Genomic DNA, 24,931 nt, shown 5'->3' on the forward strand with positions numbered 1-24,931 from the left:
ATTATTCATTTTTCTTTTTTATGTGACTGCGACCACACTGAGTGACCTGCCTTATCAGAGACGCATTTACATCCTGAAGACATCTATATACTAAATATAAGTATCCCTTTATGAGATTACATTTCTGCCTTCAAGGATTTTATATATTATTTTAGTGAGCAATAATCTCTTGAAAAGGTTTGGTATCAAGTGATGCCTATTTAGCGGGGAATCTATCTGGACTAGCCATTAGAAGTAACTTTCTTTTTCACATTGTTTTAAAATGTGACGCTAGAAAGATTTCAAACCACTTCTTCAGATTTAAACAATACAAAATAACCATTGTTAGCTTTTTGTCCTCTAGCAAATTGATAATATATTCCTGAAAAACCACAAGCAATGTACAAAAACATGAAATAATGAAGAATCAATTATAGTACAAATAGCACCCCCTTATTTACACGTCAAAGTGTAATCTGGATACAATACATGTTTAACACTTGCAAAAAGAAGTTGCAGAGATTTTGTATTTGTAGACAGTTTACAAGGTGCTTGTGTAACATTCCTGCAGTAAAGCTTTGATCTGTACATTAAATAAAGTCAATAAGAAATGATGGCAATATACAAGAGCAATGTTTGTCAATACAGTAAAACAAAAAGCTGCAGAGAGCCAAGTGCATAGTTCATATTCCTCTCTGTTGTAGACCTAATATAGGCCAGTGTAGTAAATAACACATACAAGCGGTTTGTGGCAATGATGAGTTCTGCAGATCTTCTCCTCACAACTTGAACCAGCATTGGTTTTGTGCTAATCTGTTGATCCAGGATCTGTGAGGCAACTTGGATTCAATTACAGCTCACGTCCATTGATAAGTAAAAAGATGTCAGCTCATATGTGTTCAACTTACAGCCTTCTGTTCCGCTACAAGACTTCTTGTACGTTCATTATTTTTCTCTTTCATACTGGTAGATGCTACTGCCATCTGACATGTGTCACTGTAAGCTTATAAAGAGACAATTAATATATTATTACACTGAATTGATGGTAATGGCACCATAAACTGTCTCATAGCAATACACTAAAGACGCAGTATTCAGAGTACATAGACTGTAAAGTAGGTCATATCTTTATGCTAGGCAATTTATCGCTATACTTTAGAATCAAAATAGCATGACAGACATGATCCGTAACATAAACCTGTAGATGTTTAGATGTTATTGTAAGGCAAGTTCTCCTAACTCCTTTACCACAATGAATCATTCTCACATGTATTGCAGGACTGGGTGAAATATATTTACATACTGCTAAAACACAATATCAGTATTTAGCATTATTTATAATGTATTCATGGTGTTACATAACAAGCTGAGTATGGTAGTACAATTTATCAAATCTATACGGAACAAGGTAACACATAATAAGCGATACTTGTATTCACAACCAAGTTATTAAATGAGCTCCATGCTTACACAACATACAACAGATAATGAACTGTCTTGGGAGAATACATTGCTGGTTGATTACAAAGGCAGTGTCAGCAGTATAGTGCTTAGAACAACATAAGAAACAAATGTTCTACGCTTAGAGATGGCTAAGCAACATACGCATTTAATGAGTTGTGTGCTCATTTCCTTATTCACACAACTTTGGTGTGGGCAGCACGTTGGCTTAGTGGTTAGCACTTCTGCCTAACAGCACTGGGATCATGAGTTCAATTCCCGACCATGGCCTTATCTGTGAGGCGATTGTATGTTCTCCCCCGTGTTTGCGTGGGTTTCCTCTGGGTACTCCGGTTTCCTCCCACACTCCAAATACATTCTGGATTGCTTCCTATCATCTAGTTGTCTAGATTAAGCCACCACTGCCTGACTTCTACATAATCTAAATTAGCTGCGGACTGAGAAAGACTGATGTAATCAAGTTACGAGAAACTTATAGTGTAATAGCAATATTAATGTGTAACCAGCGAAAACGGCAACACGCATTTCGCTGTCAATTAGCTTCGTCCAGGCCTTTATGCCGAATTAATACCATTCCACCCTCAGTGAGAGCGGCATACACAGGAGGCCAGTGTCGGACTGGGGCATGAAGAGCCCACTGGAGGAATGCAATGGTAGGGGCCCCCTGAAATAGCGCTGTTGAAGTGGAGTGGCCAGCGCCAGAAAGGACCAAACAAAAGATTTCTTTGAAAAGTAGAAACAGGAGCAAATTGGACATGACTGATATTAAACATGCATTTGCCTGTATGGATATTCTTGAAGACAGGTGTAATTGGAGTATGCCAATTTTAAAAATGACACATATTAAACTTCATCTCAGCTATTTATGTGAACTAGTATGGTGGAATTATTTTATTCAATTAGTTTGTTGTAGGTTAATTGGCTGCTAACAAATTGACCCTAGTCTGTGTGTGTGTGTTAGGGAATTTAGACTGTAAGCCCCAATGGGGAAGGGACTGATGTGAGTGAATTCTCTGTACAGCGCTGCGGAATTAGTGGCGCTATATAAATAGCTGATGATGATGATGTTTTCCCACGGTAGATTATTATGGTAACTGCTACTAAAGATATGTACTTCCCACCATGCCTTTTACGAATTCTATAAGCAAACAAAAAAATCATTATAAGGGATATATAAATAGCTTTGGAGTGTTATTCCCAGTATATTGTATGTGAAAAGTATAAATGATCTTTCTAAAGAGGTAATAAATGAAACCACTGGAAAACTACAAAGTCTGAAGAAGAACTGAGGACTGCTAGGATAGCAGCAGAATTGTAGCACTACAAAATAGTATGGTGTTTCTCTTCATATTCTTGCTGACAAGCAAAGGAGGACACAGCACACTATATAAATAATGTCAGGAAAGAAGAAGAGAAATTGTGAAAACTGTTTTGACTTGGGTCTAAGCAAAGAGTTTAATCTCCTGTATTCCGCTTAGAGCAAGAATTTACTATGAACTGCTTTTAGACTGCCCAGAGACCACAAAGTACTTTCCATAAGACGTAGCGAAAGTAAAATGAAACTAGTTATTACCGGTTGCAATGTCTACTGTATCCTTATATGGAAAAATATATATGCAGCCTAAATACGGTCCTGACAACAGTCAAACCCTGGGGAGTTTGTATGTGAATACTCTGTGCACTGGGCTGTGTTAAAATACAAGCAACAGAATATATAACAGATATTTATGTCTCAAAATGAGACATTTCCGGAACAATTTGTTAATGCAATATATACCTCACTGCTACAATTTATAAAATCTTAAGGACCTTTAACTTGACTGTATAGTGCCAACTATAAATGGAGGTAGCACTGCTCAGCAAAACAGGTTGATTGAAGCTTCTGAAATTCTTTTAATGTTTTTAACATTCAGATACCTTTTGTTGTTAGAAATATCCATGGTCACATCCCTTGTGTCCAAATAGGGAGTTACCCAAGAAATCAAAGCATTGACTGATAAGGCAGTAACTAAAAATCAGTAGACATCTGAGCACTTAAGTGAGAAGCACTAGGAGAATATAAAGGTGCCTGAACATGGGCACAGCTGTCATTGGGCCAAAGAGTCTGGTTCCATGTGAAAAATACTGAGCAGATGACATAGGACAAACAGAATAATGAGATTATACAGGATGTAATGCAAAGTGGATGGCTAGCTACAAAGCAAGCTTGTCAAAGTGTTCGCAGGCTGATTGGATTTTTTCCGCAAGTCAGACTTAAATCTGATTTGAGCTAGTTAGTTCAAAAGTAGTGCACAAGCAACTCCCTAATTAATATATATATATATATATATATATATATATATATATATATATATATATATGTTTTCATTAGTATTAGAAACGTCTCATTGTTGTTGTTTTTTTTATATAAATGATATTACTTGATATTAAAATAATATTGATAAAACACAGCGGAATTTACAAAAAATAATTATGCAAGTGATTAAACAGAAAGTGTGATTTAAAATTGCTGGATCAGTAAATTTAAATTCATAGAAGCTCACTATCCAGTTAGGGACATACCGCCCTAAATAATCACCATCTTTTTATTGAGATTTTACAGTGATATTCTATGATTGAGAACTCTCCACGGTCCTTACTATCACAGCTCAGGCATATCTAAATCGTTACTGTGTAAGTACTATGTGGTATTTATAAAAGTAATTATTATTGTTTCTTCTGTTGGATTGCAGCCAAGGAGTGCTTAATTATACCCTGCAGATATATTTCCTACTGCATAATAATTCTTGCTTCGAATATATCAGGAGTCTTCAACATTTAAGTTTGCAGCTGTAACAGGTAGTAGGCGCTAACAGCCTCTTGTGTATGCCAACCTCACAGAAGGTGGCACGGTATTAATGTTGCATAAATTTTAGCACATAGATTGCTTCCTATCATCTAGTTGTCTAGATTAAGCCACCACTGCCTGACTTCTACATAATCTAAATTAGCTGCAGACTGAGAAAGACTGATGTAATCAAGTTACGAGAAACTTATAGTGTAATAGCAATATTAATGTGTAACCAGCGAAAACGGCAACACGCATTTCGCTGTCAATTAGCTTCGTCCAGGCCTTTATGCCGAATTAATACCATTCCACCCTCAGTGAGAGCGGCATACACAGGAGGCCAGTGTCGGACTGGGGCATGAAGAGCCCACTGGAGGAATGCAATGGTAGGGGCCCCCTGAAATAGCGCTGTTGAAGTGGAGCGGCCAGCGCCAGAAAGGACCAAACAAAAGATTTCTTTGAAAAGTAGAAACAGGAGCAAATTGGACATGACTGATATTAAACATGCATTTGCCTGTATGGATATTCTTGAAGACAGGTGTAATTGGAGTATGCCAATTTTAAAAATGACACATATTAAACTTCATCTCAGCTATTTATGTGAACTAGTATGGTGGAATTATTTTATTCAATTAGTTTGTTGTAGGTACATAACAGTTGTAGTTCAATATTGTGGCATCTATTTTTATCTCAGAGTTAGGTGAGAGCTAGAGGATTAAATATCCCCTTAGTACCAGTGGCCTTCTTTATATTTTCTACAGCTTGACCTCTCCACTCTCCCCCACCCCCCCTCATCACTTTACTATAAACAATTTGCCACGACAGGCTTGTATTGGAGCTGCTGTCCTGGCTGACCAATGTTAATAAATAGATATGTTACATAATTTCTTATCAACGTGATGACAACTAAAATACGATGGGTGATAAATAGACCCCTAAGACTCCTTTGAGCTGGGGAATTTCTTTGCAGAGACTTTCAGCTATGATTTTCACAGACATAATCCCTGTGGAAAACCCCCGATTGTGACACTAGTGTGTGAGGTGTGCAGGTGTGTTTGAAAACAAGCACAAGGGTAACATGGTACAAAACCTGCTACTAAGAAAAGCTTAAAAGCAGACCCAACTTGAACTTCAATAAAAAACAATCACATTAATATCTTTTAATTCATCAAAATACATTAATGTAAGCTTCGTATACTATAAGGCTATTACAAGATACAGAGGATGTGGCCATATAGCCAAGGAATTTCAATATATGTATAACCTCCTGTAACTATTATCCCTACAAATGGTGGTGTGATATAAGTTCTAATTGATGGCATCAATCGCCTTTAATTGAGAATAATATAGTCCATGTTGTAGATTAAAAGGGTATTTGAAGTCATCATAGAGTTCTGTGTTCTGTATATAGCAGCTATTTTTTTGAAATGATTGGGGTTCTCACATTAACCTCCTTCCACATGACTGTAAAATGCTGTACATAGACATGGTTAAGGGCAGCAGCAGCACAATCACTGAGAGTGCCCAAGCACCCACAGACCTGGCTCATATGGCTCAGTATAAAAGTCGAATCTAGTGAAGTATATGTCCCCCTAGGACATAATTTTCTATATCTAAATCTCAATCTATTATTGCTGCAGCTTGCCAATAAAAGTTTTCTGGGGCAGATGAGTGATACTTAGTTACCCCGTCCCCTGTCTGGCAGCAGTAAGGGGACTCTTAACGCTTTACCAGCCAGCTCAGGATGCGTTTGGACGTGCGTGACCCGGCATTGCCGGTTCACACATACACAGTGGAACTAATTTAAAAAATAATGTCAACAAATAAGTAAATCCCTGGGATTCCAGTGTGTGTGTGTGTGGAGGGGAATATTTAAATAAATAAAGCACCTTTCCCCTATTATCCCTTGCTGAGGTTGCAATATCCATAAGAGACTTGTGGTGGTACTTGTACCACTGCTGTCCATTGTACATAGGTTTCCCATACTTTTTCACCATCAGAAATCCAGCAAAACTCTTTGCAGTATGGTCTGTTATTGTTGCTATTGGGAGAATGCGCTTATCACCCAATGACAAATAGGCCCTTTAGACTTTCCATTGATGATGAATGTCAGTCTCTTTGGAACTGGTAATTACAGCCTACCCAAGCTAAAATATCTTTGTATATGTCTGTAATGTTTTATGGCCAGAAGTCAAAATGGAGATCCACTGATCCATTCACTCTCTCATCACGAACCAAAATGAAAACTCAGGATAAACTGCTGTTCTCTGTAACCCTGCACAATGTATTTTTTCGAACTAGTTCAAAACAATCATTTCATATTACTAAGCTTAATTGGAACAGTAACTGCACTAATGTGTCCAGCCAAACAATATTAACTTGATTTCACAAATGCCTAATGTCAATGGTCTCCATCTCAACTCACTTACAGATGAGGTTGAGCTTATTAACAATTTCTAGTTCACCAATTACCATTACTATTGCCCCTTCCTCACTGGAATGGACACCCCCCCTCCCCCACATGCCTCCCTCCCATGTTTCTCTCCAATCCCACCCATCTCTGTTTTCCCTGCAGTACTCACATTAAGGCTCGAATGAGCTTCTCTTCTTGTTTGCTCTCCTGCTCATTGGTTTGCTCCCCCCCCGTGGGTCCTCTCCACTGACACTGTCACAATGTCATTAGTTGACAACCACAACATGTAAAGGTACAGGTAGCTGGGTGCCACTCAATATTGTTGGTAGAATACACAGTCTGGGCCCATACCTTCAACAAACTCTCTACTCAATCATAGTAACTTAATTATTCCCCATCAAAAATCCATTTATGAATAGGTCCCACAATAATTAGTTTTTTTTGTTTAAATATCAGTAATTTTAACATTTATATATATTTTTATTTTTTTGAAAAGTAAATTTTTATTAAAGTTTTTCAAAACAACATAGTCGTGAAAGTGAGACATCATATGACATATATGTGAAACACTTCACTTCAAGTAACAGAAATGCACATAAAAGAAAACTCGAAACAGTACATAGTAAATTGGCATGTTACTGTAAAGGAACGAGAGTGTTGTTTTTCTTATTTTTGTTGCTTGGGGGGAAAGGGGAAGACAAACAATGGGTGAAGGGGGAGGGGGGGAGAAGAGTTTATCACCTTATGTTCCCTGAATCAAGTGGTAAAGAGGAAAAATAATGACAAACTTGGCTATAAGGAGGGGTAATCAAACTGTCTATGACTATCATTTAAAAGTATAAGATGTTCCAGCCGCTCTAATAAACTATGATAGTTTGGAACATTTATATTTTACGCATTACCTAAGCTACATATACAGCAGGATCACGGTCACTCAGTTGGTGAATCTGCTGTTTAGAGATAGAGGCTATCCCGGCTTTTTGAAGCCGGGTTTTTGCAGGGGCCCGGAGCGTTGTAGCTCAGAAACACCATTCATACTGCAAAACTCTTTGCCCTGGCAATTTGTGGGAGTCATCACCAGAGCACTTTTCATTGGCTGAAAGCTGGAATATGAAAATCTCTCTCTCTCTCTCCCCCCCCTCCCCCCGGGATTTTTCACTTGTACCATTCATACTGCACCAAGACACGGCTCGTTTGAGCTCGCCCCGGAAAAAAACAGGGATTTTGGTGCAGTATGAATAGGGTATAACTAACAATTACAGCAGGGGTAGGCAACCCTTGTCTATCAGTGTGCCAGCCAAAATCGAGTGAAGCCCAGTTGTGCCAGTTGTGCCACATATATATATATGTACATACATATATATAGTTGTCTCACCAATTCATATCATGCCACATAGTTGCGCACCCAATTCCTATCATGCCACATAGTTGCGCCCACAATTCCTATCATGACACATAGTTGCGCCCACAATTCCTATCATGACACATAGTTGCGCCCCCAAATCATATCATGCCACATAGATGTGCCCCCAATTAATATCATGCCACATAGTTGCAACCCCAAATCATATCATGCCACATAGTTACACCCCCAATTCATATTATGCCACAGTAATGCCCCCAGTTCATATTATGCCACAATGATGCTCCCAATTAATTTTATGCCACACTAATGTACCCAGTTCATAGTATACCACAGTACTGTCCTCAGTTCATTTTATGGCACAGTTATGCCCCCAATTCAAATTATACCCCACATAAGTGCTCACAATTCACATTATGCACCACATAAGTACCCCCAATTTATATTATGCCTCACATAAGTGACCCCAACTGATGTCATGCCACTGTCAGACAGCCTCGATCTAACCACAGACTCAGAAATAAATGTATATGTAAATGACACTGTTCCTACCTTCCTTTAGAAGATGGGAGAGCGTCTCTCTTTCTGCTGGTCTTTCTGTGGGGTCAGGAGGGCATATGTCATCCTCTTCTGCTCCTGAGCTGAGCTCTGTAGACTGTGACAGCTCTCTGATGTAGGGAGCTCCGCATAGTGAGAACTCACTGCCTGAGCTGTCGGCAGCAATGCCTGCAAGAGCCAATCATAACTCACTGAGACTTAAGACTGTATCTTGCTATAGGCAGCTCAGGCAGAAGGAGGAAGCCCCCTACCAATGAGCAGAGAAGACAGGCATGGAAGTGAAACTGAAGCAAGGTAACAACTTACATTTGGAGGGGTTTTGTGGCCACGCGCTTTGTATGGAAGGGGACTGAGCTATCCAGATTTGGGGCCCACAGATTTCTGCATTGCCCGATCTGCCAGTCCGACTCTGCAGAAGGCTATTAGCTTCTACTCCCTGTTGCAGCTGCAAACTTAAATGTTGCAGACTCCCGATATATTTGAAGCAAGAATTAATATGCAGTAGGAAATATATCTGCAGGGTATAATTAAGCACTCCTTGGCAGCAATCCAACAGAAGAAACAATAATAGGTACTATTTACATGAACAGAACATTGTACTTACACAGTAACTATTTAGATATGCCTATGTTGTGATAATAAGGACTATGGAGAGTTCTCAATCATAGAATATCACTGGGCAGTATGTCCCTAAAGGGATAGTGAGCTTCTATGAATTTAAATATACTGATTCATCAATTAGAGTATAAAATCCTCTATTAATTACGAGACAATTGAAGTGTATCCAGCAATTTTAATACACATTTTCTGTTTAATCACTTGCACATATATTTTTTGCATATTGCATAGTTTTTTATCTATATTATTTTAATATCAATTAATAAAAGTTATGTTTAAAAATAACAATGAGACGTTTCCAATACTAATGAAAAAATATATATTAAGGAGTTGCTTGTGTACTACTTTTGAACTAACTTCTTTCTTCTTCTTTTTATTCAATTATGACTAAGTTAGTGGTTGCACCCCACAGATAAAAAAAAAGAATAATATATTTGCATATATCACTGAGTGCAATTAAACTCCAGACAATTGGAGCGACAGTGAAACCTCTCTACACATAGGGGCATATTCAATTGTTGGCGTTACACGGAAAAGTAACGCGGCGTGCGCACTATTACCGTCATTGCGTTAATAGTGTGTGTAATTACTGTTATTATGGTACCTGTAACGCTGGATTTCAGGGAGCTGCGAGCTAAAATCCGACTTAGAAGTACCGTAATAACGGTAATATTTTTAACGACGATGGAAACGCCAACAATTGAATATGCCCCATAGAGCGATGTCAGACCAATGTGATGCAAACCAACCAATTTGACCAACCTGATCTGCCTGGGTATGGCCAGAATTACTGGTTATACCATCCAATAACACATTTCATAGCTTACATTTAGATTTTCACCTATCAGCATCAATTTATATTAATATTTGTGGTGAAAAATAGATTTAATATGAGTACATTTGTCATCTATTTTTCTTCTGCAGCCACTGCAGTTAGACTTATATAGCTACAGAACAATAATTCAATGCAATGCAATGTGCTGCCAAACATAACCGCAATGTGAGGATTCATATCTAACTTTTCTCTGATAATGATCTGAGTACATTTTGGTCCTATATAAAATAAACAAAAAAAACCACACACACTTGATTCTGTTTGTAATCACCACAGTTGTAGGGAAGTGTTGGTGATGTGTGAGATAATTACCTGTACTGTTATCTTTATGGCAGATATTAGCAGAAATTATTGGTGTTAATATACTAGAAGGTGCCCAGGCTTTCCGTTTTGAAACTAGTTCTTTCACCAACCTAAAAGAAAAACAAGTTGATCAGTTTAGCTACATATACTTCAGAGAAAGATGATGCACAAAAACTGAAAGTAAAGTGGACATGTCAGCTCAGGCAGAATGGGGTAGCCCCCAACCAACGAGCAGAGAAAACAGGTAAGGAAGTGAAACTGAAGCAAATGCATAGATTGAGTGCCCTCAAATGACACAGAGTAAATATTGTTCTCATGTTCGCACTCTCTGTACGCACAGAGACTTAATCACTTTCCACCCAAACTTTCCCTCATATTCACACAGGTTACAAAGCTAAAGCTAGGTACACACTACACGGTTTTCGTCCAATAATCAGCTCAATCAGCCGACATACGACCGCTCGTTCAAAAGTCGGGTCAGTGTGTGTAGTGACACAATGGTCGAAAGTCTGCCCAAATGGACGATTGTCGTCTCATTTGGTTGGTCGTACCGTTAAATATTTTCCTTCCAATCTCGTTTCCGTTGTGTAGTGTGTATAAACTTCCGACCGATCCACAACAGTGAGTACGAAATTACAGTCATTGCTCACGACAACATGGCTGTAAAAAGTCGCTAAAGGGACGTCCGCTCTTCCCTTTATCGTCCTAATCAAGGCTAGTGTGTATGCAGTCCATGGACCGAGTGATCGGACCATCGACTGCATGTAAAATCACTCGGCATAAAAAGCTGGTTGAAATTTCTATAGTGTGTACCTAGCTTTAGTAACTGAGTAGGCCAATACAAAACTATAAAATGCTGCCACCACCTAAAGAGAGTTAACATGTGTACCTTTTGGAGCACCCTACAAAATTTAGTACACATACAATTTGGCAAACTGCTATCCAGCACTTCAAGAGTTAACACAGTCAAGCAACAGTTATTCTTTAAGGAAGTGGTTTGAATTAGGGTACAGCTTCAAGCACACAAAGTATTCAAGTTTTTAGCTGTGATAGAAAAGGTACAATGCTTATACATAAAGAAGGGGTATAAAAAATGGCATTTAAACATTCAACAGTTACAAAATATAAAAGGAGAAAAAAAACAAAACATATACATCAACAGTAATTTCATACACATCTCTGATCTTGGAGCATAAATAGTAGTTTGTTTGGTTATACAATAAGGAAAAAACTCCTGATGGCGCAACGTAGATAGAACCAAAGTGGTGGAATGAACAAGTCCCGCTGCTGTACAAAGAATATGAGGACTTCAAAACAATTCACAAAAAAAGACAATAGATAGTACAGTGCTGTGACTAGCCACCAGCACTTATATACACATAAAATACCAGGGTGCAGTATGATAAAAACACCCACAATAATATAGTAGATAGTACAGAAAATCTAGAAAATACAGAAACTCGTGTCAGATGCTGGTATTTTGTAGATTTTCTGTATTATCTTTTATATTATACTGGATGTTTCTTTTGCTATCTTTATTGATACACAATACAGAAATATGTCACCATTTTTAATATATGAATTTTCTTGGTGGATACTCTCAGAATTGTACTATCTATTGTCATTTTTTATGAATTGTTTGGTTTTATGCCTAAAAAACAAATCAGACCCCAAAGTATAGCAAAGAATATTTCTTCTTTGAACTAAGGTTTCCAAAGGCTTCTCATGCTCAAAAAGCATTAGGCAGTGTTACCTTAAGCTGGGGACAATTTACAAGCCTACATTTCAACTCTAAGCATATTTTAAATATGTATTAACTTCTTCTCCATACATTATAGGTATCTTTTATAACAAATTATAATGATCAGATGCACACCACACATGATTGTTCCATGATTTTTACATCCAAAGATATTAATATCTGAACAATAGACCGGAAACACGTCTGAACTCTTCTGAAACGCCTTGTATACTTATTAACAGCTATTTATGTAGTATCTACATATTATGTAGCACTTTACATAACTTATTTATTCTCAGCAGTCCCTGCCCCAGTGGAGCGCTAATTTACCTATCCGTATGTGTATGGCATGTAGGGGGCATCCGGAGCACCCCGAGGAAACCCACGGAAACACAGGGAGAACAAACTCTACACACATCGCGATGAAATAAGTTTGATATCACCTTAATCAACCTGTCCCTTGTTTCTCACAAAATGTGCAGTATAACAACATGTACTTTTTATAGCTCTGTTAATGTTTCCCAGCTCACCACAGTGCAAGTGCAGTGTCTGATTACATGTGGTTAAGGAGACATTGTAGCCAAACCTACATAGGTGACTTTTTCACTGTGTTACTCATTGTAAAAATGTATATTGTTGACATTGCAATGATACTGTTACATTGTTATTAAATTGAAGCCAGGTGGGTTACAGGTAAGGATCAGGAGGGGCTTTAGCTGTATTCATTTCCCCTCCTTTCTTTACAGGAAGTCCTGATCAGCGGGAAACTAGTCCTTGCTGAAAAAGCTTATAAGGGGTTAATACTGGGAGTGTCACGTAATCATCTTGGCCTTGCCCCTTAATTAACCTGAGTATGTCCCCATTATCTCTAACCAGACAACTTGGTGTTAGCCTAGCAGGGGACCAAGGGATGTATTGGGATGAGAAGGGACAGCCCTGTAACAGCCCCTTTTGACAGACAGCCACTCTCAGAGGATCCCCCTATCTAAGGCCACCCCTTAACCACCCCTGGAGCATGGGAAAACTACAGGGTATAGAGGAAAGAGTTAGACACAGGGGGTTGGTTGCTGCTGATTTTGTTTCCATCCTGGGACGATCTCCAGCATTGTAGTCTCGGTTTCTGCTGGACTGAGCAGAGGAGATATGACCATGTGGCCGCCTTGCATAGCTGCTCCGCCAAAGCACCAGGGCGCGCCGCCCATGACGCACCAACCGCCCTGGTAGAGTGAGCCCTAAGCGACTTCGGGACAGGGAGAGAAGCTCGGACATAGGCAGCACGGTGGCCTAGTGGTTAGCACTTCTGCCTCACAGCGCTGGGGTCATAAGTTCAATTCCCGACCATGGCCTTATCTGTGAGGAGTTTGTATGTTCTCCCCGTGTTTACGTGGGTTTCCTCCGGGTGCTCCGGTTTCCTCCCACACTCCAAAAACATACTAGTAGGTTAATTGGCTGCTATCAAAATTGACCCTAGTCTCTGTCTGTCTGTACGTTAGGGAATTTAGACTGTGAGCTCCAATGGGGCAGGGACTGATGTGAATGAGTTCTCTGTACAGCGCTGCGGAATCAGTATTGAATCAGTGGCGCTATATAAATAAATGGTGATGATGATGATGATGATATTGTCAGGCCCAGTGCAAGTCAGGACATCCAGGTGACTGAAGCTCCTTAAGGTAGTGGGGCAAGGGCAGATAAGGTGGTAAACCTGTCTGGCATGTATTTACTGTTTATATAGAATTCTAGTGATTGTTTTCATTACAATAAATGTACTCTTATTTGTTTCTAACTGTATTTATCTGATACCACTTTCATACTGCCACCCCGGTAATATCCCGGGTTTTTCAAGCCGGGTTTTTGCCGGGGCTCTGAGTGTCCCAGCTCAGAAACACCATTCATACTGCACCTCGGACCCGGGAATTTCCCAGGTTGACCCCATTCATACTGCACAAGTCTGTGCTCTGGCAATTTGTGGGAGTCATCACTAGAGCAGTTTTCATTGGCTGAAAAATGGTGATGTCATTGAAAGGTGACTGGTTAATGCTGGAACAAAGCATTTATATGTCTCATAATCTGGGGATGTGATGATTCACGCAATCAATATAATAATGTGTATAGTATTTGGGATCTAAGTACCTTTCTTCATCACTCAGCGACTGAACTTGTCATTCGGATTCCTGCACAATATTTACAAAAAGGTATGGTAAGAAGGTGTGACCAATGTGTAGACTGCAGCAGAACATACTCTCAGGCCAGCCTTCCAACACGCCTTGACAATTCATTTTGGCAAGATATTGTGATTTAAAGGTGCAGGGATAATAACTATTGGTGCTTAGAATTTAATTTTACTCTATGGTAATAAAACGAGGCAGCAACTTGACATGTACATTGAGCTTTCTTCTTTGTGACCCCTCTGTGGCTGAAGAATGAGCATTATACAGCTGCAGGGACTGGCTAAATGACCTTTAATTGTTGATGACCTTTATATACTACTTATATTCCAAATTTAGTGTACTTGTAGCTCTATTCTGGTTGATGTTCTTAATTTTCTCACTATCCAAACCCAATTACTACATTTTACTCTTTCCCCTTTTAATAAAGAATAAAGAAAACTGAGAGGTCACCTTCAGTTCCAAAAAATGTATGTACACAGCACAATAGAATCACTGTGAGATATGCTGCACACATATCTGTAATATAAAACATACCCCTCACCATTGCCCCACAGTTCTTCATGATTCACTGACAGGCAGACAGCCAATCATCTTGTTTTCTGTGCAACCCGGGTTGAAAAATCCGGGTTGCACCATTCATAGTGCAGGCAACCCGGGTCCGACCCGGGAATTACCCCTCGATAAATCCCGGGTTTTTAGACCCGGGATTTTTGACTTGTACCATTCATACTGCACCAAGACCCGGGATTTTGGTGCAGTATGAATGGGGTATGAGTGACTACAGGATTTCTAGAAGGAACTGGGTATGCTTCCCCATACCTGCCAATGGTCCCGATTTTGGAGGGACATCCCGATTTGCAGACAGTGAAAGGGGCAGGGCTTACAAGGAAAGTGGGTGGAGTTTTACAAATGTGTCCATTTTTGGGCAGAATGGGGGCATGGCTTATTTTGTCCAGCTTTCAAGATTGTAAATGTTCGGAGGTATTCTTCCATGGTATAGTGCGTCCAGCCAGTGTGAAGTGGGTATAATTGTGGCAGACATTCATAGCAGGTTATATAAATCCAGGAAGCACACATGATGGATTCCATCGCGCCAGATACACTGAACACAAACATTGGCATTTGAAAGTTTCCTTAAAATCTACAATAATTTAACACCATCAGCTTTGGAAATGTGCAGATTAATCATTTCCTGGCTTGTTCCAGTTATCCTATGTGATTTTTATTTTTTTATCCCTATTTTTCAAAACACAATTTTGTTTCCTCATCCCTGTTCCACATATATGAACAAATCAAACAGAATTAGAGAGCTATTATGTGTGGGTACAAAACGGTCTGACCAACCAGAACATCTTGTTACAATATTGACAAGCTTGGTCTATAGACAGGTGACTGACCATATCTGGGGCATGTGTAAATGTAAATAGATGCTAAACATATCAATGGTTTCTGACTATATACAGAGATTCAGGATTCCATTGACGTGTTTAGCATCTATTTACATTTACATATGCCGGCATGATGTTACTGTTACCTTCTTCCTAAAAGTGATTACCTCTAGGTCCTTTCATGGCAAGAATTGTGCTATGCATGTGATTAGTAATTATTTGTTTGAAGAAATATTTGTTTTCTGATATCAGCTATTATTATTATCATTATTAATAAATGTATTTATTTACCACTTGTGATCACTGTGAATATTGTATCAAATATAGGTGACAATTCTCAGCGCTGTACTTCTTTTTTATTTTTGTTTGAATTTAAAATTTAAATATGAGCTGGGTCAACTTAAACTGTGATTGTGCACAAATGTCTTATGTACATAACATAAATAATACAATTTGTATAAGTATCTAAAAATGCAATAAATATTAGAAATTAAAAGTTACATCTTTTCATAATATCACAGCAGCATAATTTCAATAATGATTTCAATCCAGTTTTGATTGGAACCTGAGTTCTGAGTTCAAATCTCTCTTCAGGAACAATTCAGTCCCATTGACAACATAGAGGAAAAAGAATCTCTCCGTAGGAACAGTCCAGTCCCATTAAGCATAAAGGAAACAGTATTTAAAAAGCCCCAATAGCTCTTTGGTATAAAATGAATTCATGTATAGGATTATTTAATCATACTTACCAACTTTTCGGAGTTGGTGTCAGGGAGCCTCCCTGGGACAGGTGGGCGTGCGGGGCTCCAAAATTGCGTCATTTTGGCCCCGCCCCCGTGACATGATGACGCAAATTGCATCATTTTACAGCGGGGACGGGGCCAAATGCTGCGATTCCCAGATAATCTAGGCATTTTGGCCCAAATTCGGGTAGATGCGGGAGATTGCCACACTCTCCCGGGAGTCCGGGAGACTCACCCGAAATTCGGGAGTCTCCCGGACATTCCGGGAGAGTTGGCAAGTATGTATTTAATTGCTCACCAAACTTCAAATCTTTTAGTCATTGCAACAAGTTTTTGATTGATTTTGTTTTGGTTCAATTAGAGGTTAAGTGGATTTGCCTCATACTTCAATTTACAATTATTTAATGTACTTATCAAGACCAGTGCTGCTATCAGGGGCTGGCTGGGCAGGGGGTCATCTGCCCCCTGCCTAGCCAGGGGGCAGTGGGCTACTTTGGGCTGGGCTGTCCTTTAAAATGTTCCTAATAGGCTGCTGAGCTGCGTCTCACCCCCACGGCTAACTAACATTTGCTATAATATCCCTGTTCATTGTTTATCTATTTGGGATCTGCGGAGAATCTTTAGCAGCAGCTTCTCCTTGTGGAAGTTAGTATATATTTTATCTTTATATTTTAGCGACAGCTCCTTTTAGGTTTTATTGTGTGGGTTTCATTTTTATGCCAGTACAATGCACAAATTTGACACTAGTGGGTATGAGGCCTGCTTAGGGGCATTCCTTTTTAGCGGGTTAAAGCCTTTTCTTCCCCACCAAAGGAGTTTTACGTGTAATCAGTTAGTCCTGGTAATTCGGGCGTGCCTTTTGCACATTCCAGATGCAGTTTTACAGGGTGGAACATTTCTAAGTGTATTGTGACCAATGTAATAAAAACATTACAAGGCAGATAAAATAAACATGTAAAAAAGAAAGTCCAATATTTCCTCATACTTGTGACTAAATTAATAAGTAAACCAGGGTTGGGTACTAAAGTGTTAGAAAGCAAGACTTAAGTAACACCTTGACAAAGGCCATTTCTAGTTGGACCCAAAATCCCGGAATGCTAGGAGCAGATTGATTTTCCAAAGGATGTTCCAAAACCTGGAATTTCACTGTGTCCCTGTGCGGACAATTAGATGTCTTTGTGCATATAGAAATGTCCTGCGCTCCGCCAAGGTTTGGATTTTAATAAATGTTCTAGCAAATTTCCTAAGAGAAGCTGTTATAATTGGTTACTCTTTTCATGCTGATACTGCTTATTACTAAAATCATTTCACAATAGAACTCACCACTGGCCATTCTCTCCACACCGCTGAAACTGTACTACATCCCCTTGTTGAAGTGAAAATGCTGCAGGTGAACATGTCTCAAAGCTACTTTCAACACAGAAAAGGCTAGAACCCTGCAAGGGTAAACAAACACAAAAATAAGCATGTTACCAATATTACACTATTATTATTATCATCATTCAGCGGTTGTAAGGTATATAGAAATACACTGATTTTGAGTGATGATGGCAACAAGGGATTAGGGGCGGAAAAATATTAATTAGTGGTATAGGTGTGTGCATAATATGTTACAATTACTTTGGTATTAGTGCTTTCTTCTTCAATATCAGAAGAATTTGAAAGTTCATCATTGCTGGAAGGAATAGCTGAAAAATCTTCATACGTTTCCAAGGAATTCAGATGCTTTGGCCAACCTGTAGGAAGAAAAACATAAAATATTCAGTTTATTTCTCAATTTGAATGATAAAAGATCCCCTACTGCAATGCTAGGATACGCTTTAACATGTTCTTTCACATTATGTGACGAATCCCAGCGATAGGAGAGCAAGAAAGACTGTCAGAATCCATAATATGACATTTCATTAGAAGAAAAAGACAAAACAAAAAATACACAAGGCTGTTGTCTAGATCGTCTCTGGTAGTGTGCAGAGATGATCAAATTTTGGGTTCCAAAAAGCCAATAAAATGTAGAGAGAGCATTTATACCCTAGATTGTAGGGTAGCTAACCTAATATTTAGTTTATGTAGCTAAAACCATCATTTAAATTGGTTCACACCCATGTGATTCACTCCACATATATACAGTATTAATGGGAGCCAGTTGTTGATAACATGACAAAACCCCATGTAGACCAATAGTATATATCCCCCAACAGGGAATATCCCTGTGGGCACTGAACAATCAGTATAATACCTCCAGTATTGAATAATTGTAAACATATAAATAAAAACAAATCCAGAGAGTGTCCAATACTTTTTGAATTGATTGCTGCTCCTTAAAACGTTGTTGTGCTACAAGCTTATTGCTCAAAAGACGACGAGAAAAAAACCGTATCTAATTCATTCGGACTCCAAGGTGCCACCATACAATAATACTCGTCAGTATGTTTTAAAATTTAAACAATTTAATAAACATTAAAAACATAGAAACATAGGTATATAAGGAACAATATATAAAAATACCAATTAGGAACCAGGACGATCAATTTGTGTTAACCTGTAACTTCTCCCTTTTCAGTGCACATAGGGGGAAGTTTTTATTGATCAGTTTTTAATCCCACAGTTGTTTCAATGCCTACTTTATAAAGTCTAGAGCAATATAGCTCTCATTCAATTGAGCAAAAATTCAATTGCACGTATTAATAAAATAACATAAATGCCACTATCCAGTATGTTTTTTATTAAGACCTCTCCACCACCATCCGGTCTGTTCTTAATTAAGCCCGTTCCATTCAGGGTCTGTGTACTATGTGTTGGCGTTATAAATCCACTGCTGTTATACATTATTTCAGCTCCCTTAGCTTTCAGAACTCCCGGTTGCCTTACAATCGGATTATCATAGAGTGGACTTCAAACATGAATTTATCTCAATGAGAGACTCAAGTCTTTAGACTTCCAAAGTTTCCAAATCCAATAGTCAGCCAATTTCATTAGATTGCGTCCTGTGTTCCAACAACTCAAAGCATCTTACGTGTTTCTCCACAGCTGTGGTTTCCTCAGAGGACGCAATCTAATGTTTCTCTTATCTGCCTTGTAATGTTTTTATTACATTGGTCACAATACACTTAAAAATTGTACTTCCCTGTAAAAGTGCATCTGAAATGTGCAAAAGGCATACTATTGGAGTGTAAGAGACCGAAATACCAGCACTTCCTGATTACATGTAAAACTCCTATGGTGTGAAAGAAAATGCTTTAACCCGCTAAAAAGGAATGCCCCTAAGCAGGCCTCATACCCACTAGTGTCAAATTTGTGCATTGTACTGGTATGAAAATGAAACCCACACAATAAAACCTAAAATGAGCTGTTACTAACATATATATAAAAAAAAATATATATATATATATATATATATACTAACTTCCATAAAGAGAAGCTGCTGCTAAAGATTCTCCGCAGATCCCAAAAAGATAAACAATGAACAGGAATATAATAGCAGCCAGGGGCTGGCTAGCAAATGTTAGTTAGCCCGGGGGGTGAGTCTCATCTCGGCAGCCTATTAGGAACATTTTAAAGGAAAAAATGCAGACAGCCCAGCCCAAATTAGCCCACTATGGAACTGACCCATATCTCTCATTGAGATAAACGCACGTTTTTATTATTATTAATTTTTATTTATAGGGCGCCACTAGGTGTCCGTAGCGCCGTACAGGGACAAACAAAATTACAATACGAGGTGAGACAGCACAGTACAGTAAACAATAAGCACAGTAACTCAGTGAGCTCAAAGCACAGCTAGGGGGGCGGTGGAGGGGAGAGGGGAAGGTCCTCCTATGACAGAGTCCAAGAGGGAGGGCACGGGTGACAGGGAGACCCCCAGAGGGGGGAAGAGGGTCCTCAAGGAGGAGGGCGAGGTAGCTGGAGAGCAGAGTTAAAAGTGGTGAAGACACCGTATTGTATACTCTTGGAATTTTTACTCCTCCCCCCTTTCCTGTTTCCCAATTATGTTGCTATATTTGTATTGTTGTCAAAAATAAAGAGTTTAAAAAAAGTGGTGAAGACAGGAAGAGAGAAGACCCTGCTCAAAGGAGCGTACAATCTAAGGGGTGGGGTAGACAGACAGAGAGACACGGGGGAGAGAGGGAGAGAAGGAGGAATGGAGGATAAGGGAAGGGGAAAGAGGGGAAGAGGCAGAAGAAAAGGTAGGAAGTTAAGTTATGTTTGAAGTCCACTCTATGACAATCCGATTGTGAGGAAGCTGGGAGTTCTGAAAACGAAGGGAGCTGAAATAGTGTATAACAGCAGCGGTTTTATACCGCCAACACACAGTACACAGACCCTGAATGTAACGGGCTTAATTAAGAACAGACTGGATGGTGGTAATTTATGTTCTGCTAATATGTGCAATTGGTTTTTGAATGAGAACTATATTGCTCTAGACATCCGACATAGTCATTGATAGAATTGTGGTTCATAACTGATCAGTAATATTTCCCCATATGGAAACTGGAAATACTAAAAGCGGAAGCAGCTCAATTTGTGTATAACAGCAGCGGATATACACCGCAAAAATACGCTACTCAGATCTTGAATAGAATGGGCTTAATCAAAAACAAACTGGATAGTGGCATTTATGTTATTTTATTAATATGTGCAATTGACTTTTTTTGCTCAAACGAATGAGAGCTATATTGCTCTAGACTTTATAAAGTAGCCATTGAAACAACTCTGGGATTGAAAACTGATCAATAAAAACTTCCCCCTATGTGCACTGAAAGGGGAGAAGTCACAGGTTAACACAAATTGATCGTCCTGGTTCCTAATTGGTATTTTTATATATTGTTTCTTTTATACCTATGTTTCTAATGTTTATTAAATTGTTTAAATTTTAACACATACTGACGAATATTATTGTATGGTGACAACTTGGAGTCCGAATGAATCAGATGCGCTTCTTTAAATTCTTCTTTTTCTCGTTGTCTTTTGAGCAATAGTATATATACCAAGTATCAGTTTCTTGTGTTTTCCCTCAATACATTACAAGCATTACAAATCTCAGAATCAAAATCCATAACATTCATAATAGGAAGCATGTAGAAAGTATGCAACAGCTAATAACAAAAAGACAAAAAACACATTCAAGTCATGCATGTAGTCATTGCATACCTTCTTGTCAATATCAACTGTGACAGTCAATGTGTACAATAAAAGAGTCACGTTGATTGCTCCTCTAAGTATTTACAACCCCTTGTTGCTTAAGATGCTCTTAAAATTAAAAATATTTTATAGAAACTTGTAAAATGTACACTGCACATTCACTCATAAAACATGAAGCTTTATGTTGGCGAGATAAAAGCTGAAAAGGGAGGAAGTGAAAAGGTGACACTGATCAAAAAGATATGATAAAGTGTGGTAGGAACAGGAAACAGAAAACCTAAGAAAAGAATGAAGAGAAATGAAACTTCCAACTGATTGTTACATGGGTAAATTAGATAAAATCCAGGAAATAATGACAGAATTAGTTGACATTTTTCTAAGCTCTATTACAGTAATAGGTAATATGAAGTAGCTGGAGCGTCACATTAGCGGCCCTACAAGCTTCTAAGGGGCCACACAAAGGAAGATAAAGAGCGCAGTGCACTGTCTCCTCCTCTGGCCTGCACTGTGCAGATGAGGTCACATGATGCAGAAGTTGTCTGCCCCTGTTCTGATAAGATCGGGAGCAACCGGCTAGGGACTGCAGGTGAAGGGCCGCCTGTTACCCACCACTGCTGTAATATGATATTAACCTGACACTAAGAATATCAGCATTTATTTATATAGCACCAGCATATTCCGTAGCGCTTTACAATTGGGAACAAACACAGTAATAAACAATACTGGGTAATACAGACAGAGAGGTAAGAGGGCCCTGCCCGCAAACTTACAATCTATAGGACTATAATGTTAAATCTTTTGTACAGGTCTGTATGATACTCTGCATAAAGTTCTCATTAGACTAGTATTTCCATGTATTCAAACCAGTATCAAATCTTGCACTTAGAAATATTTGAAATGCCCTATATAGTTATTTCCCTGGTGGAAATGTCCACCTACCATTAATCACACCGTATGCTGACGCTCTTCTAATGAACCTCAACTGCAAATGTTTTATTCTGAGGTCTCTATAGAGTAAGTTCTCAGATTTGTTTTTGTTTTTTTACCGTAATGATTTATTCAGACTATGCAGATTTTATGCTGTCTGTGCAAAAACCAGGTGAAAAACAAATAACTCACTATTGTGGTTTTCTGTGTGTTTTTTAATTATTGTACTGGCAGCCAAATGAGAACATAGAAATGTAAAAACACTTTTTTGTGCAATCTATTAGTATTGTAAGTATATCCTAACAAATGTATTTTGTATTGCATTTCTGGCATGCATAGTTATTTTTAACTTTTTTTTTATAATGTGAGTAGTGTGTTAATTGTTATTTCTATACATTTACCTTACTTTTTTATCATTTTATTTTCACTCTAAAGAGATAGAAACAATGTGAGCATCAGAACATTAACAGAACATTATAATAAGGAATAGCAATAGTGATCAGGCTAGAGTACAAACATTTTACACTTACAGGAAAAAGTAAAGCATAAATGTCATCAACTATCACGTAAACAAAGGATCCTCTGGATCCTTGCCTAGATCCGCCTCCTAGTTAAGCTCATGTTTCCGGTTATAGCAGTGCTTGGCTGAAAGGAGTAGATTATAAATCATGAAGATCCTGCTTTTTGTTACAGAAGTGTGGTGACAAATTGCCTCAAATTTAGTCATGGGTCTGGTAATTATAGAAATAGGAAGGGAGTTAATAAAATGTCTTAACTGGAGTTACTATGACAAAAAAACAAGCAATCCCGCAGACCACTTTCATATATCTCTAACCTGGAGGTAGTCATAGGATTCTGCATCAGGGAAGCAACATTTTTGTTGAAAAGTGCTCAGAGGGACCTGAGTTGCTTAGGGTTGTCCCAAAAAGGAGTGAGGGGACAGGGAAAAGTGGAGAGGTTAAAATAGAGCTGTCAGGATGAGAGAGGCCTTTTTCTTTTCTTTTTCTTTTTTACAGAATCCCAAGCACAGAATATAGGAAGAATGCATCACAATAAGAAGTATCTAAATTAATATACCTTAAAGTGCATGTAGGAGCATACCAATCTACTGACTCAGGTGAAAAGCTAGTTGTTGATATGATGTGATGTTTGGGAAGACAATTCCCCAATTAGTGGTCAGGCATGGAGGGTGAGGAAGCTTGTTCTAGGAATTTTGATCAAATTGTATGAAGCATCTGTGTATCTGGGCCAGTGTGGATCCAGTTACACAGACCGGTAAGGTTTGGAAAAAGTTGTGGCAGTTGAGTCATTTCAAATATCACGATTCTACCTAGACATTATATAAACATTTTTTGTCATTGAAAGAGATTTGCTTTGATTGAAACATGTATTTGGTAATAATGTCCCTTATATAGGGTACTGCAACTAGGAGTGATGTAAATTATGCAGTCTTTTATCTTATCGTGCTTCCAGGCAAAGTTGTAGTTGGTTTGTAGAAGTGGTATTGATATGTGGAGGGGAAGGGCTTTCGCTTTGTAATAATTATCTTATAGCCCGAAATTGACCCAAATGTTGAATTTTAAACGGGTTTGGCAGCAGATATGAGGGAAGGACAGAGAGAGCAAGACATCATTTCTGAAGTAGTCAGCGATGCATCAGGAATTCTGGGTCGTCTCCCTGGTTAGGGGGTATAACTGGTGTTTTTTAATGGAGGTGTAGAGCTTTTTGTAAAAATTGACAAATACACCGGTAACATGTTTGGGTTCATGAGTAATCTTCCTTGAGGGGGTTTTAATGTATAGAATGCTGCTGCGACATTCTGGCCTGGAAGCTAAAATTCTCTCTGCCCTGTCACACTATTCGTAAAAGGTTTGGTTAAGCTATTTAAGGGCATCTTCTCCACTAGTTGACAACAAAAGATTCAACTCTAACAGCTAACAACTTGGCATAGTTACCCCTGGATCCGGAAGTTTTATGTGTAATGTCAAGAAGCTTAATTTGGTCTGAAAGATCATTTGTTTTTTGCATCCTAATGTTTTTAGCATAAGCGGAAGTTCTTGCTCCACATCACAAGCTTTTGGGTATCCCATAACATGGTGGAGATCTCCTGGGTAGAGTTAGTTATTCATTAATTCTGTGTCTAATTTTAATTGCATTTTGGGATTGAGGAGTGTTCCTGGCTTTTCTCCAGTCATAATGCCTTCCTGGGGTCCCCGATGGTTAATAACTGATATGGTTGCCATGCTCAAGTGTCATAGCAATCTGAAAAAATCTAGTAGTAGCACCACTGTGATGCTATAGGGACATAATATCATTGCAAACTAGACCCTGGAAATGCGTTGGACTTTTCACAAAGTACGTGGACATGCTTTAGGAGATGAACGCATGTGCAGTATAAAAAATGTATACATAATGGGCCTGAATCATCTCCGGTCATAAGTTCCATTGCTTGCTGTATTTTGAGTGAA

General features: G+C 38.7%; 1 protein-coding gene across 2 annotated transcripts in view; it reads right to left on the reverse strand.

Annotated features, from left to right (window-relative positions):
• Positions 1-486: 486 nt before the first annotated feature.
• MCF2L2 (MCF.2 cell line derived transforming sequence-like 2) overlaps positions 487-24,931 on the reverse strand; it is a 287,120-nt gene continuing 262,675 nt past the window's right edge. The window contains exons 30-34 of one of the 2 annotated variants that reach the window (XM_075202198.1): positions 18,018-18,133; positions 17,721-17,833; positions 10,367-10,467; positions 8,596-8,769; positions 487-982 (exon numbers count right to left, since the gene is read on the reverse strand). In XM_075202198.1, coding sequence (XP_075058299.1) covers positions 879-982; positions 8,596-8,769; positions 10,367-10,467; positions 17,721-17,833; positions 18,018-18,133 — 608 coding nt within the window. In that variant the 3' untranslated portion in view covers positions 487-878. The remainder of the gene's footprint in view (positions 983-8,595; positions 8,770-10,366; positions 10,468-17,720; positions 17,834-18,017; positions 18,134-24,931) is intronic. The other variant, XM_075202199.1, reaches the window with a different exon arrangement.

This window comes from Mixophyes fleayi, chromosome 3, assembly GCF_038048845.1.
Source record: "Mixophyes fleayi isolate aMixFle1 chromosome 3, aMixFle1.hap1, whole genome shotgun sequence".
Lineage (NCBI taxonomy): Eukaryota > Metazoa > Chordata > Amphibia > Anura > Limnodynastidae > Mixophyes > Mixophyes fleayi.